Source organism: Aquila chrysaetos, chromosome 1 (assembly GCF_900496995.4).
Source record: "Aquila chrysaetos chrysaetos chromosome 1, bAquChr1.4, whole genome shotgun sequence".
NCBI lineage: Eukaryota > Metazoa > Chordata > Aves > Accipitriformes > Accipitridae > Aquila > Aquila chrysaetos.
In genome coordinates, this window is record NC_044004.1 from 56,922,837 (window position 1) to 56,938,865 (window position 16,029).

The following is a 16,029-nucleotide window of genomic DNA, read 5'->3' on the forward strand; positions in this document are numbered from 1 at the left end:
AATCTTTTGCTCAGGCTTTTTTGCTTGAGAAGACATGATTTTACAAGCATCTGATTGGGGGCGAGGAGGAAAAGTTGCCACAAGTCTTATGTTACTTTATCTAAAGGAGAAGTCTCAATATCTCACAAGAGATTGTTAGATATTAGACAATATGTTAATGTCTGCTGCTCAAACTAAAAGAGTTTTTTTCTGTAACCTAGATGACAAGTAAAAGTAGATGGCTTTGTAGCATTGCCTTGGTCTTCAGCATGGAGTAACATAAGAAGATTATGTTCTTTAGAAAATGACTCTGAGTGGCTGTTGTGAGATCAGCATTACTGGATATGGTTATCCACCTGAGATCTAGTTCTGAAAAAAGTGAAAAGCTGATCTAGTGCTTTTGTACTTAAAAGTCACACCATCACTTATTTTACAATAGTTTCCTTCCTGACCTGAAATGAGCGATAGGGCACGCTTCACTGCCATGCTTCCAAGCAGAGATGAGTTTTGGCGTGGGGGAAACAAAGTAATCATATCTGCTTTTGTTTTCCTAATAGGATTAGTTGGTTCTTAAGTCTACTTTCTGCCACAATTCTGAAAATGTTCTGGGACTTTTAATCCTCATTGAAGGCTCTCCCGGAACCTTGCCAATGTTGAATTTTCCATATAAGACTTCAGAGGGATTGGCACATGTCATTTTTTTCTCTTGGAAACTAGACCTTATATTGAACAGTGCAATAAACCAATAAGGCTATGCTGAATTATGCCAATGAATTATGCAAAAGTGTCCCTACACGTGGTTTGCTTTATGTGGACTCCTATCAATGGAAACTGTCCTCTTGAACCTAAAATGACATGGGTACCTTTGGTTATCTTCAAAATAGGAGCACAGGCTCTTATTTCATGTAGAAAGCGTACAGTGTTTTGGATTGTTTTATTTTCAGCTTATTCACTTAGGGCAATTAAATAAATGATTTATATAATTAGAAACCATTTTAATGTTTACCATATTTCTCTATAATTTAGCATAAGAACATCATGGGAAAGATTATTTAAAACATAGTTTGAAAAACCTCCTTCTTCTTTTTTCTGTTGATAGGAATAAAATTGTGTTGCCTGAAGATTAAATTAATTATTCCTGGACTGTACTTTTTAAAAATGCATGGCAAAATTCTGCTCAGAAAAAAAAAACACGGTTAAAGCTATAATTTTATTGCCATCATAATTATGCGTTTGCAACAGTAGTAACAACTTCCCTTTCAAAGTTTGAAGCAAAAGTGTTTATTACCTCCTAAGAAAAAACAAAAAAATTAATAATGTCCCCCAGTCTATTTTCATTTAAATTGAGTTGAAAGGAAACTGTTAGTGATGCTTGAGGTTTATATTTTGTATTTGATGCACTTAGTTTATTTTTGTGACTCCACAAATGACTGTACAAGGTTATGAATTTATTAGGAGAAGTAGACTTGTAACTCAAATACAGAACATTTTGGAAATATTTGGTCAGTAAAAAGGTGGTATATGCTCTGATCAATTATTCTTGCTAAAAAGTATCAGTAGTGTCATTGTCCTGACAGCATCTGCTATTTCTGCTTTTGTACAGACATTTTAGCATTGCTTCAAGCGTTGAAGTATCTCCACTACTTGGCCATAATGGTCAACACACTGATCATTACTGCACTGGTTTGATACTCCTGTGGAATAAGGTATAAGCTGACCCATGCCAGGGTGGCTGAAACTGTTTCCTAGGAAACCTGCTCCCCAGCCTGTAGAAATCAAAGAAACTCTTTCTATCCACCCCAGAAAATGAGTAATGACATAAAGGTGCTTTGAATAGGTTGTTTACAATGTAGCAGTACAGAAACTTCTAAAGCATGAACTACTTGAGTTAAAGGATTAAATTTGTTAGGTGAAGGTGTCAATAGACATAACACAGACATCCCTCTGTGTCTAGGTGATAATTTTGTCCTGCTTCTAAAAAGCACATTCGGAATATTGAAGGTTCTCTGCAGTTCAGCTCCTGCCACCATTTGCGATGTCTCTGGGCTGTTTCATCTGGTTTCCTCTTTGTAAGTTTATGCTGTAGCAGAAGTTTAGTGAGGTCTCTCACGCTAAGTCTTGAGGAAGTAGTCACATAGCCTTCTGCTTTAACTCAGGAAAGGACGTGCTGGAATTATGTTTTCTTTTTACACGAATAGCAACATGTAATGAATGTAAAAGTGAAGTGTATAAGTGCAATACTGGAACTTCAGTTCTGCTCAGCTGAACATACAGCTCTTGGCCCTGTAGTGCTCCAAAATGACTGATTTGTGTCAGGTTTCCTGGACTTTTCACCACACAGGTGCTGGGCACCATTCCAGAAAGCTCAACAGACTCAAAACTCATGCTCAAATTAATTTGTTCACGACTTCCTTACAGGGACTCAATGAGGAAGGGGCTTCTTATGAGCTCTCTCTTACCTGTATATATATATGTATATACACAGGGCTATACATGTGGTTGCAATTTAGTATATGTAATGGGATAACTTTGACTGCAGATTAGATGAGACACATTCAGAGACAACAAAAGGCATCTGAGGTTTTCAAGTTTTGTTTGTATGCTGGTGAAAGAATTTGCTTAGAACTTAAAGAACATACTTTGTCCTGAATGTGGGATATTAAGGTTATCTGTCTGGAGGGTCAGGTCCCAAAGTTGAACTTGGGGAGAAGTACACAGAGGAAATGAGGGCTGTCTAAAAAAACCCAACTCCATAGTTTTAAACACTGAGATCATCATCTCCATGCTCAAAGTCTGAATTTTGAAAAAGAGACAGATTTGGTTTTCACTTGTCTTTCCGGTAGGAATCTTGGTTTTATTATTAAGGAATGTGTATAGTTCAATTCAGCAATGCATTTAAAAACACACTGAGTTCACTAACATCAGAGTGGTTTGTTGAAATTTTTGATCTGTTTAATCCAGTGTTACTTCCATTCTTAAAAATATGAGGCATTACTAAACAGAAATTTTTGCCCTAGGACTGTGACTAAATATTTCACATGAATTTTCTGCCACAAGTGATCAGAAATGTAGAAATACAGAGGAGAAGCATCACAGAAATTCTAAGTGCACCATCCTGATCCTAATCACTGACCATGCAGAACCACTCTGTTAACTCTGCCCCTGAACTGGAGCTGTTGCTAGCTGTTCTATAAGAAACTTTTAACCAGAAAACTTGCATCAGTCTGTCAGTAAATAGTTATACTGTGCAAGGATTATGCACAGTATAAAGCCATTTTTAGAATTCACTGTTCTTTTACTCCCCTGTGATTGCTGCTGAAAGCACGGATGATGAGTGTGGAGTGATGTGTTCACAGTTCATAGCTGAGTTTTAGGAAAACTTGAGCCGATGGATGGAAGCTGGTACTGTTGCTGAGTGTGCTGTAGCTATTTGGTAGATAGACAGCAGAGCAGGGCAGCTTCCAGTAATTTCATTATATATCACTGTTTTAATGCTGTTCAGAAAATTACCAGAAGGTCTGACTTTATTTTTCCTCAATAGGAAAACTTGATCTAAATGTGGGCAAATTATTAAAAATAGAAGAATTTCCCAGAAAAAAAAATATCATGGGAAGGAGAAAGGATGAACCCTGGATTTCCAGAGTTCTAAGCCCATAAAATAGCTCTGTAAAAAATATTTTGGTTTTAACATGCAATGAAAATAATTCCCCAGTACCTCATGTCCCAGTCTTTCCCTAGGCAACTGCTAAGCACGTGAAGAGTGAGACTATAAAATGAAAATTATGATGCACAACATTAAGAATTACTTTGCTCATTCCCTATATTTTCAGTAGGTATTCCATCCATATACTCAGTAATGGAAAGGGTTTGACACAACTTTTTAAAACTTAAAAAAAAAGTTTTCTCAGAGTATTGATTATGCTGCCTTGTACTTCTGGAATAAAGCCTCTCTCTGTACATGTGTTTAGGGAGGGGGTCATACATTGTCATTAATGTGTTGATGTTGCAAAAATTTAAGAATTTAATTAATGGTAAAGAAAAATGCCCATATCAAGTTTTCCTGTCAATATTCTGTTTGTATTCTTGCTGAGATTTTTAATAGCTATGAGAATGTATTACTGATCAAAATAGGAAAAGAAATCTTATTCTGCTAGTATTTTCACCAGACAGATATTCATATGATATTCTGGCCGCTATTACCCTTTAGAAGCTTTTGTTAAGCTTATGGGAAAAAAAAGGTTAAAAAAAATCCCTATTCTGCAAGCTTTTGACTGTAATAGCAATTACTTGCAAGTGGTGACTTTTACTACTGTGTTAACAGCAATCTGGTGAGTCTGGCAGGGTATCTGTCTTTATAGGTACGGGACAAAATTGTTATGCTCAAAACATTAGTGGAACACTAACATTTGCAGACTGGTCCAATAATCTACTTCATGATCAGTGCTGACTCACCCATGCAGAGCCATAGAGAAGAACAACAGACAGAATTACCATCAGTGCTTCATAGGAAGCATGCTAAGAAGCGTGCTACATCCCTTTGTGTAACTTCATCTATAGTGTTACAAAACCGGTTTTAGGCATGTGTAACAAGACAGGCTCTAGCTTTATTAGGATTGGTTTGCATTTACTATGTTAACAAGGATATTTCATACTTCCCATAAATTGCGAGAGTTAAGGATATCATAGTAAGAGATGCCCTGAAGCAGAATCAGAGGAAACCCATCTTTAGTTATTAATTTTTGCAAGTAACTTTTACCTGTTGCATTTCACTACTGAGCATGACTTGGGAAACACTTTCCACTGGAAAGGTATTGGAGGGAAACAATTTTTATGAGAAAGTATTTAATGCTAACCTCCCTCCAAACCAGGATATATTCTGTAGGTGTCAGTCTTGAGATCGGCTGCATTTAATGTATTTACTGAGGAGTTTAGTACAGAAGAATAAGAGCATGCCAAATAAGTTTGGTGAAAACACACTTTTGTGCAGCTTTGCTGCTACAGAAGAAGAACTTGGATGTTGAAGAACTGCAGGAGCAGAAATGCAACTTCAAAGTGCTAATCATATACTTCTTGTGGTACCTGTAGTGATTGTGTCTCTAAGTGCGGTCATGGCAGTGACAGATACCACAGAGGAGATAGAAACTGCTGGACTGGTACTGTGCTGGTTTTGGGGATTGTTTTACACTGTTCTTCCATAGGTAGGATCATAGTCAGAAAAGTTCTGGGATTTGCTGAATTAAGGACTAATAAAATTTTTCTGCTGTGAGTTGTGGAATTAAATGTTGTGAATAAATGAGGAGACAGATGTATTGATTCATTACAGCACAACCAGGTCATGAGTTTAATGAAAGGAATAAATGAGATATTAGGAAGTTCCAGATGAGGCATTTTCAGTGGAATCAGGAAAGTGTTATTACCACTATGCAGGACCATGGTGAGACTTCATTGCTGGCATTCCTTGTCTGGTTTTTGTCACTTGTTGCATACAGATGTTGTTATATAAAAGAAGACCAGTAGCATTTGTTTCATTTGTGTAACAAATGTAAATAAAGGCTGAGAGAGGATATGGCTATACAAACATCTGTAGAGGTGGCACCACTGAGGGATAAGAAGTAATTAATTAAGCTAACAGAAAATAACAGCATAAATAGAGCTGTCCATAAATAAATTTGGCCTGGAAACTGGAACTCTTGGAGTGGTGAGATTTTTAGAATACTTTCCACTAGACGTAGCAATCCAGAAGGAAAAATGGTTTTAAGATGGAGATTTAAGATGATATCAGGGGAATTCTGTTAGGGTTGCCTGTGATGACAGGTCTTGGGCCCTGAGGCTGCTTCCTGTCCTGTTCTCATTTAACATTTTAATATTGAAAGAGACAAACTGACAGTCAAGGAGTAAGTGGACAAAGCTCTGGGCACAGTTCAACATCTTCCAGTGTCTGGCAAACAAGGGACGAGTTTGCTTTTGGAGGAGCCTTTAAAAGCTCCTGAGAATTTCTTCTTCCTGGTTTGTTTTGTCTTTACTTTAAGCAAGAAATGTGACAAAGTGAAACACAACCACAGTTGTGTTTAAACTGTGTTTAAAGTTTTAAACTGATGTTTAAAACTTGCTGTGTCTCATTGATATGAAAATCTTCAAATGAATTTAATTTCTAGAGTCATTTCACAAAGTCTAAGATATATGACTAGGTGAGTCTAACCTCAGAGGAGACTGACTTAAAAGTATGAAATCATAAAGTTAGACTAGTTTTATGATAGGGAAAACAAAGACAGATTCAGAGCTAATGACTTCAGAAACTTTTAGTTCATTTTTTTGTATTTCATGTAGAGGAAAGACATTGTATGACCCTAACAAGCTGCCACTTTGGGTGGTATTTTTGTCACACCTTCCGCAGCCTAAGGAGTAAATCAGTGGATATTTCCATGTAAGGACTGGAGTCATTAAAAAGCATCTCTGTTTGTTTTTTTCAGTTCTTGACTGACAATAAAGCAGTGGAATGTACAGAACTGGTGCTAGCTGGGGTAAATTGTCCTTCAACCTGATATTACTTAGTCTTTTTGCTTCTTGAGTGTGCTGAACAATGCTTGCTAAATTTGTGAATGGCTGCATGGAAGTACAGCTATGGTTTTCCACCACAATAAAGCTTTGGCCTACAAGGCGCTCGTAATGCATCAGCATTTTGGATAAATGGTAATTTAACTGTAGCTATATGAAATTTCAGATAGTCAAGCAATATAGCCATCCATACAGTATAAGCCATAGTGCTGTGACTGTTAGATTAGTGAGACCAGCTGTTCTTCAAACAGGGTTTAATTCTTCAGCTTCCTCTTCTGTGTTGTTTCTGTGCCCCTATATTTTTTCTCCATTTTATTTTTATTGTCAATCTCTGCAAAGTCAAGAAGTAGACCCATTTACAGAAGAGGATTACCGATGGACCAAAAAATTACACAGGCACCTATTTTTGGCAGGAGATACATATTATTCCTAACAAATTGAATTTCTGCACCTCAGTACCCCCACGACAGAATGGGTTGTTCCACTTACCACTCTCAGAAATGTGAAATCAACCAAAGGGAAAGGGTACCTTCCCAGGGGGGAAGTGCACATGCTTCTTTGTGTATGTTTGCACAGTTCTGGAGTGGGCACCTTGTCAGTATGTAAGCAAAGTGCTCCTATATCACCATGGCAGTCATTTTTGTCCATGAAGCACAAGCACAAATCAATCTACAAGGGGGAAACATTCATGCCCATGAATAAATAAATGGTGGGAAAGGCATGATGGCAATGTAAGTCTCTTCCACGGTCTGCTGTTACATGGCCAATTGGATGAGCTGTCATCAAGATGCCTTCCCCCTGTATCTGCGTGCTCCAGGACTTGGTTCTCTTTGCATACATAACATGGAGAAGTGAATATTTAGACATACGTGCAGCCTTGGTAGACCATTATCTGAATAAAGGCCAAAAAAATCTGTGGTTATTACTGTCTGACTTTTAAAAAACATTCTTAGGTGATGATTCAGTATAGACCAGGGTGTCAGCTGTGAAGATTTGGCTATCCCTTGAAGTCTGTAGTACAAAGCTGTGTAGAGTAGTTGATTGCAGCTGGTGTTTTTAATGGAATTTAAGATAATCAAGTTATATTAACTTTCTGTCATATTAAACTGCTTGACTCCCTTATGCCATTTTGAAAATGGAATATAACATATAGATTATTGGAGACTGGAATTCTGGTCCTCATGCTGGGAAAAGCTAGAAGAAGATGGATTGCTTAAATAACTGGGATAATATTAAACTTACCATGTCTTTGTGCAGTCCCCTGGGGTAGCAATTATTTTCCAACCTTGAAGAAGTCTGAACAAATGTCTAGGATAAAGGTGGAGTTTCAAGATGGTGTTGGCAGGAAATAGGAAGTCACATGCAGGACAAATCCTTGGACCCAGAGTGTCAAAACTTTTTGTTTCTTATGGCTGGATGCAAACTTTGACATGAGGTTTTATGAATGGGACAGTATCTAACTAGTCTGTCTGTCTAGACTTAGTGGTTGCTTGTTAAGAATAAGGATCTTTGATTTCAGAATTACTTACCAAGTGACATGTGAGTTCATAGTGTAATAATCTCATCACCTATTTTTGATGAATAAGCTTTATATTATGAGTATGGTCTTGTTTTTACAAGTCTTTGTCAGCCTTTGTGGATGCTCATAAAGAATTCAGTGTTTCACAAGTTTTGGTGCTACACTGTAATGTTTTGGGCTTTGACTCTCTTGCTCCCCCCCCCCAATTTAACAAAATCTGCCCCTTAATAAACTGCTCCACAGTGAAACAATTCAGCTTCTGTCTTTCATCCTGACCTGGTCAGCTACCATTAATGCCAGCAAAAGTATCATTATTTCTAACTAGTGCTTTTCTTATTTTGTGCGATGTAGTATAAAATGTATATTAATATGATTTCATGTCATGTATTCATATGTGGTTAAAAAAAAAAAAGAAAAAAGGAAAATCTGCCTTTTTAGTTGCACTGAAAGTCAGTAAGAAGTCAGGGATAATATGCTGAACTATATTTTTACAGCTGTACTGCTATGTAAAAAAGGAACATAAGGACATAGGACAATTCCTCCTGGATCAGACAGTTGTCCATCTGTCCTACTATTCTGTTTCTGACAGTGGCAGTAGAAGGTGCTGTTTAGGGAGATCCCCCGAACCTGGCCATTTTCCATCTTCTATTTTCCTAATACTGCTCCAGCATCCAAAATTGTATTAGAGAGGGGTGCATCCCTGCTTCATCCTTTCAGTATCTATTTATGAATTTATTGTCTGTTAATTTGCCTAATCCCTTTCTGAAACTTCTGAGATCATAGCATCTGACAGGAGAGAGTCTCAGAAGCTCTACCAACACTAAATTACCCTCTCTTAAAGTACTCTTTCTTCTACCTGCTTTAAACTGCTATCCTATTAGCTCTTGTATATCAGGATTTGGTGACAACAGTTCTTCAGTCACTTTATCTACCACCTTCGTGATTCTGTAAACCTTGATCATCTCATCCCTTGGCCTCCTTCTCTCCCAACTGAGAAGTCCAAGCCATTTTAATCTCTTCATAAGACCTTTGATCATTTTAGTTGCCCTTCTTTGGACTTCCTCTAAATCCATTAAAAAAAAAAAAAAAGAGCAAAACAGAGAAATATGTAATACGTGCAAGTGGCTACGTGTGAAGTTTTCATGCAGTAGTTCTTACAAAGACCATTTGTTCAGATCCTGTCCTGTTGCTTACTTCCGTAGTCTATGAAAGAGGGAAGTATTTCTTGCAAGTATTTAAGAAAATTATTTGAAGTTCTTGGCATGCCTTTTTGTAATATTTACTTGTAGTCTTTTAAGACTTCACCTGGATATTTCTGTTTATCTAGTAAAAGCTTTTCACACGGTAATTTTGAGTGATTTTTGAATTTACATGTAACCGTTCTGATCCCGACTTGGAAAAATGTGTCCTGCTGTCTTACTTGATTTGGCTTCTCACACTATGTAATATTTAAAATTCATATTCAGAAGCGGTTCTCATGACATCATTCTTCCTACAGTCCCACATTGTTTTGAACAGTCTTTTCTTTTCAGACGGGAGTCTTAAGTTTCCTACTTTTTCATTGTCTCCTCCACTGTGTTGCATATAGTGTAGTAACTAATTAAATAGATGTATTTGACTGTAAATTAATATGGGATGCCTACTTTCGCTGTCAAAATATATATATATATAACTTTGAAAATTTTCTTATGTAGTTAGGCTGGTAAACCTGACCATCATTTTAGTGATTCCTGTAATACTGTGAGTCACTAGCAAACATACGGAGTTTTTTTCTGGGTTTACGTGCAAATTTGCAAAACAGTTTTGATATTGGACAAATGTGGCTTTTAATCAATCTTCGTTGCAGTAAGAAGTTGAGATGACACCTGAAGCTGTGTTAGGAGAAGCAAAGAATACAGGCAGAGGCATAAGTATGGAGGAATCATGAAAATTGCTGGAAAAGATGCACAGGGACATATTATCATAAAGTTAGTAGTTAGAAGTAAGGGGAACTGTAAAGAAAAGATATAAAAGTTAAGGAGAATATTTTCTGTTCTTCTCTATTGTTCCTATTGGGACAAGGCAGTGGCATCTTCTGATGAGAGAAACACTATTTTTTCAGACAGTTGTATCAGAACTGCATCTCTTGACAAAGACAACACTAGCTGATTTTGTTTACAGTACATGATTATTCCCTCTTACAGGTTAAGAAAAGTTGGAAGAGGGATTGGAACAGGTTAGATGATGGGATTGGAACAGGTTAGATGATAGAAAAAACAGGGTGTGGAGACAACATCTGAGAGCAAGTCTCTAAGTATTTGCATTGAATATAAAGAACACTTTGGCCTAGTAAAACTGGTAGTAACATTATAAGCCACCTACATAAACTTCAGTTATGTATGACAGTATTGAAGCTATAATTCTGTCTTGTGAAAATGGGAACTGCAGGAGAATAAATTATGTTCAGCTGAACATCAGTGAGTCTCATGCCAGGAGCTTTAAGAAGAAGGGGTAATGGCTGTAAAGTCCCCACATGTAGTGAATGTTCAGAAATTCAAAAGACTGATGTCAGGCAAATTTAAATGGGTCAGCCCCTGAGACATTTGATCTGTCAAAAAAAAAAAAAAAAGTAGTGGTAGTAGTCTCATGCAGTCCTGAATTTCTAAAAATTTCAAGTCTTTGACCCTTAAAGATACTAAGTATGACTTTGTGCTGCCCAACCTGTAGTGCATACTGTGAAATTCTTTGAATCCTTTGTTCTTTGATGTTGCTTTCAGAAGAATTCAGGGTGCATTGCAAAGTCACACATACGAAGTGATGAAACTATCAAACTACTAACAACTTTCTCAAGCTTCAAATCTTTTCTTGGCAAACATAGTTTCTGTTAAAGTCCTTACATGAACTGTTCACTACCTTCTTAACATTACATACCGTTTCAAACAATCCTAATCAAACATCCTTTGCACTGTATCATTGCATAATATGAAACACGCAGCCAGCTATTTTATATTTCTCCTTCATTACAAGTGCTCAGACTTTCCATATGTCTAGATATCTGCATGCTAAATAGCAAGAAAAACAGATGATTTCTTTGTTTGAATAAGGGAAAAGCAATAGCTCTGTTCTCAGAGGCAGGCTGAGTGATAGCTTTATTTGGATTCCAGTCTATTAGTTCATCTCCATGAATGATCAGTTATGATTCATCTTTCCAAATACCAGTTATTTCATAAATCCTGCCGGAGAGCACAGCAGTGGAACTGAAGAGCTGTCATGGAGCTCTGCCAATAAAGTCACTGATGCAGCTACAATATATCTGCACATAATTTAATCCCCTTGTTGCATGTGTTGAAGGCATGCATTCCAGTACTCTCACATTTAAAATCCTTTAATGAAGGATGCTACTCCTTGTCTCTTGCATATATTTAGAGTTCTAAAGAGGTGCTGTTTTTAAAGTATTCGAGGGATTTAATTGGACCCTTGATAGCGTATAGTAAAAGTCAGATTTTATCTTCAGAGACCTTTAGTTTTTATGACATAAGATGTTTATTTTACTTAGTCATTATGATAACAGGTGCTGAAGTTCTGGGACCTCCTGGTTCTTCAAGTTAGCTTTTAATAATTTTCTTTCCACACTTGCTTTTGCAAACCGTGTCTATTACAGAAAGTGATTCCTTGGTTTGTCTTTACAATCAGACCCCGGGCACACTTCACTCAGTATTTGCTTCCTTTTTTTCACTAGCTGAAAGGGCAATATTGGTAATAGCAAAGTTAATTGACCAGTGAAATCTTTTTCTGCTTATGCTCTGTAGGAAAGGTAATTTCATAACTTTGAAAATACACTTTTGGGTAAGTGACAACATGCATGGCAAAGACTGTAATGGTAATGTTGGACTTCTATGGATAATGTTAAAGAGTGAAATGCTGATCTTTTAAAATGCTTTCAGCATTTCTGGAAATTAGTCCAATAATTTCACTTTGGGGCAAATACGCAAAACATAGTCATTAGTTTCCCATGATGATTCTTCATCATTTTCTCTCTGTTCACATTCCAAATAATCTTTGAACTGTTACAAGGCAATAGTAGTGATAATACTAGTCAAACTGCATTTTGCTTCCTTAAGAGAAGCTAGCATTTTGCCCTTTTAAAAAAGCTATGTAAAAGCAAAAATAAATAACACCTTTGGTTTCATACAAGGCATTGCACATCATACCAGAAAGCTGTCTAGGCATGTCTACCATTCTGACAACTGAAACTTGCCATAGAAAGTTTTGCACTTGTCTCTCATGCGTCTGAATGAGAAAATGATCCTAATCTTTCCTTTCATATATCCTCTGCCATAACAACTTTTTCTGTGTAGTATGTGGGGAAAAAAACACTTTCATATGCCTGGCAGTGTCCTGAAAGAAGTGGAAACATCAGTGTTCTCCAGTATTTGCAGAAGATCTCCGATTGTCTCAGGACCCAATATGCTGCACTCTGCTATTGCTACAGCATGGTAGCATACACCGTTGTTCAAACATATTCACAGTATCGAAAGCAAACTGAGCAATTGAAAATGTGCTCATCATTGTGAGTTAGAAGTCCATGTTTGGGTACCATTTTTTCAAATCCAAAAGGCTAAAAGCATTTTAGTATGAAAAAAAAAATGTAAGAAATGAAAAGCAGAAGGGTTGCCTTATTAAGGAAGACAAGTTAGGTTAAGAAAAAAGAATGTTGTAAGAAAGAAATCTTCATGGCACTGCAACATCATGAAAACTGAACTGGAAATAACTATAACTAGTCAAATAATCAGTTCATAAGCAATCCACAGTCTTGTTAGATTAGGCAATACTTACAGTGAAAAAGACTGAAAGAAAATAACTGGGAAAAAAATAGTTTGTACTTCTCACCAAAAGTTACTGATTTAAAACCTAAATTGTTCAATATGAACAGGCTGATCAGCACTCATCTCAAAGATGCATGGGCCTTAATCTCCTGAAAATTACAGCAGGATTCACTTTTCTTTCAGTAGGATGAGGATCCAGCCTAAGAGGAGCTAACGTTTCGCTAGCCCGTTGTTCAAAACTCAGTATTTTAGCTCTGTAAAGGCTAAACATTTGGGCTTAGTTTCCACGTATCAGGCACACTATATGCTGCTACATGTGGAGTAAGAAGTTAAAATCCAAACGTTACCTTTATTTAATGACGAACAGTAAAGTTACAAGAAGAACAGCTAGTGAACATAGAAGACAACTTGTCAAACTTATCAAACTTTTTGTTGAAGTAGATCTCTCATTACTGTTATTTCAAATGACTTGGTGTTTCTGAACTGCAATATATACTGTGATACTTTGCAACACAATTGCAGATGATGTTATCAGGATTCACTTAGTGAGATTTAATGGAACTGTACCTTTCTCTTAGCTTTGAGCTGCTCGTGATATTTGTTGGACGTGTCGCCTGGTATTTCTCCTCCCCAGAGAGTAATTCCCACTATGGAATAAGTGATGCCCATGACAAGCAGCGGAAAGCAGTAGACCAGCACAATCACAATGACATGATACCTGCAATGAAAAAGCATTAAGCTATTAAGTGCTTTCAGAGGAGCTATACCAATGGAATGGGCTGCTAGAAGTCAGGAGTGCTACTTTAGCACAAAGTGTGTTTTATCTTTACTGGCTAGTCCTTGGTATTTTCACTGTCTTTTTGAAAGTCTTGAATTGCACTACAAATTTATTTACATTTTAGTGCAAGTGCTTTATGGGGTTTCTAGTTCTGATTCTGAACTTGCACTAACATAAATTAAGAATGACTCTATAGTTACGATTAGTGACTGCAGAATAAGGTATGTTTGTCCATAACTAGCTGAATTGATTTAATTATTGCACAGCCAAGTATCCTAAGGGCAAGCTAGGCATTTTGAGCTCTAGTCTGGACCATAAATGAAAGAGGAAAATAAGTATTTAAATGGTATATTTATACAAAGGCCCTGATAAGTGTCCTGTGTTCCCCAGTGTACTTCATATGGCAGATCGGTTGCACATAGGCAACACAGACCTGTTGCCTGTGTGCAACATAGTCACTGCTGCTGATGTAAGCACTGGGAAAAAAAAGATAACTTCTTTTGTCTCCTGTTAGTTCCTGGTTAAATGCTGTCTTCAGATAAAATCCCAGTGAATGATCAGTGAAGAATTCGCAGCCATCACTGAGAGTGACCTTACTCCCCTAAAGAGAAATATCTGTGCATGGCTCCTAAAGTGATAAAAATTATATATGACCAGGGCCTCTTCCACCTGCCTGAAAGAGAGCAAAATGCCAAATTTAATCCTGGGTTGTTACTCAGGCTTTCAGCCTTGAACACAGAGTTCATCTTAAATGCCAATGAAGACGTGAAAGGACAGATAATGTTTCTATGGCTAGGTAACCACTTCTTCCTAATTGTGCCAGAGGGACAAATAGGATATATTCAATTCAGTTGACTGTTATTCTACACTTTCAGAAACTGGAACCAGTTACAGGTTTTACAGTTTTCTTATTTGGACTGATATCCAAGATAAGTAATTGTGATAGTGTAATAGAATGAAGTGGGAAAATCCAACACTCCCATGAAGAGATCCAGAGAAAAAATTCTGATTAGGACAAGGAGAGGCTGGAAATACTTCTTTTCCTGGTTAGGATGAAAAGGAAGCTTTATTTGAATTGCATGTTCTGTCTCCATTTCTGACCATCTCTGTCTGTGTAGAAGTAGCCACCTTAAGTGAAGCAAGGAAGGTAAACATGCAGCATGGGATAGAGAACACTCATAGAAGTGGAAAAGAATAAATGTGTTCCACTTATCACTTAAAATGTTCTATCTTCCTTCCTCTTGCTTTAAGTTTCTCAGTGATCAATGCTGTTTGTTAGTTATTCTGCGTGTAGAGGATCCGCATCATACTCGACAGCTTTTGCCAAGTCTATTGCAAGTGTAGACACTACCACGCACAAGTTTAGAAGAACAAAAGCTTACGTAAAATGCTGTTTTGGACCACCTGGCCACGCTACATAGCAAAGAGTTCTCCCCGGCATCACCTTGGTTATGGAGTATAGGCACTGGGGAAAGGCCAACAGGAAAGCCAAAATCCATATGCTCCCAATGACCACCTTGGTAGCAGTTGCAGAGAGCCTCGGTTTCAAGGGATCAATAATGGCCATGTATCTGTAAAAGAAAGCAAAAACCTGTGCATAAGAAACCTTCAGAGATTAGGATTTATCTAGAATCAACCAAAGCTTAGGGTTGGGAGAAGGATAAAAGCAGAGATATTTGTCTTCCTGGAGTTCTGATGGCATTCTTCTCTTCAGGTGGTTCAGCCCCCATGAAGGCAGTGCTGCAAAAAAGAGAAGGTTCATTGAATATTATTTTAAAGCTGTGGGACACCTGGTTAACCATATGTATACCAGCAGAGCAAGTATTTCTCAAAGAGTTAGTTAATCCTGTTACTGCACAACCTGATTGAAAAGCAGCAATACAGCTGGATCCTCTGTTACTCCGCTACGTAATACAGGGTTTATCTCTAATTAAAAAATTAACAGCCAAGCTGTCAGGATTATTAGTCATCTGTCCAAAAGCTGCAGGAACCTAATAAGTCCACATCCATTTATTTCAGTAGACATAGATTGGCTTCGGATCATCTGCCAAAGAACCCCAGACTGCAACTGGTTCATACAGAGACTGAGAGAGTAGCCATAATGACCATTTCCTCAGGCAATGTAGAAGCACTAAAAGCACCGAGAGAAATGGATGCATAAAGCATGAAAACATCTCATTTGCTTTCTCAGTTCCTGTGTTTGCAGGTAGGATAGCATTCTTCTTGCTGCCCTATAATTGTATTGGCAATCCATGTATGCTGATAACTTTAGAAGAACGTGCAAAAAATCATTAAAAAGTTTACTCTAAGTAATTACAATTTAAAAGCTTAGGAAAAAAGAGCAACAGGAAGGCATCAAGACAGACAGTGAAAGAAAAACAAGTCTGGTTTTC

At 37.3% G+C, this 16,029-nt stretch overlaps 1 protein-coding gene across 3 annotated transcripts in view; it reads right to left on the reverse strand.

Annotated features, from left to right (window-relative positions):
• TACR3 (tachykinin receptor 3) overlaps positions 1-16,029 on the reverse strand; it is a 43,460-nt gene that overhangs the window by 10,836 nt on the left and 16,595 nt on the right. For 2 of the 3 annotated variants that reach the window (XM_030014797.2, XM_030014816.2), the window contains exons 2-4: positions 15,019-15,207; positions 13,426-13,576; positions 7,777-7,842 (exon numbers count right to left, since the gene is read on the reverse strand). In XM_030014797.2, the coding sequence (XP_029870657.1) occupies positions 7,777-7,842; positions 13,426-13,576; positions 15,019-15,207 (406 nt within the window). The remainder of the gene's footprint in view (positions 1-7,776; positions 7,843-13,425; positions 13,577-15,018; positions 15,208-16,029) is intronic. The other variant, XM_030014806.2, reaches the window with a different exon arrangement.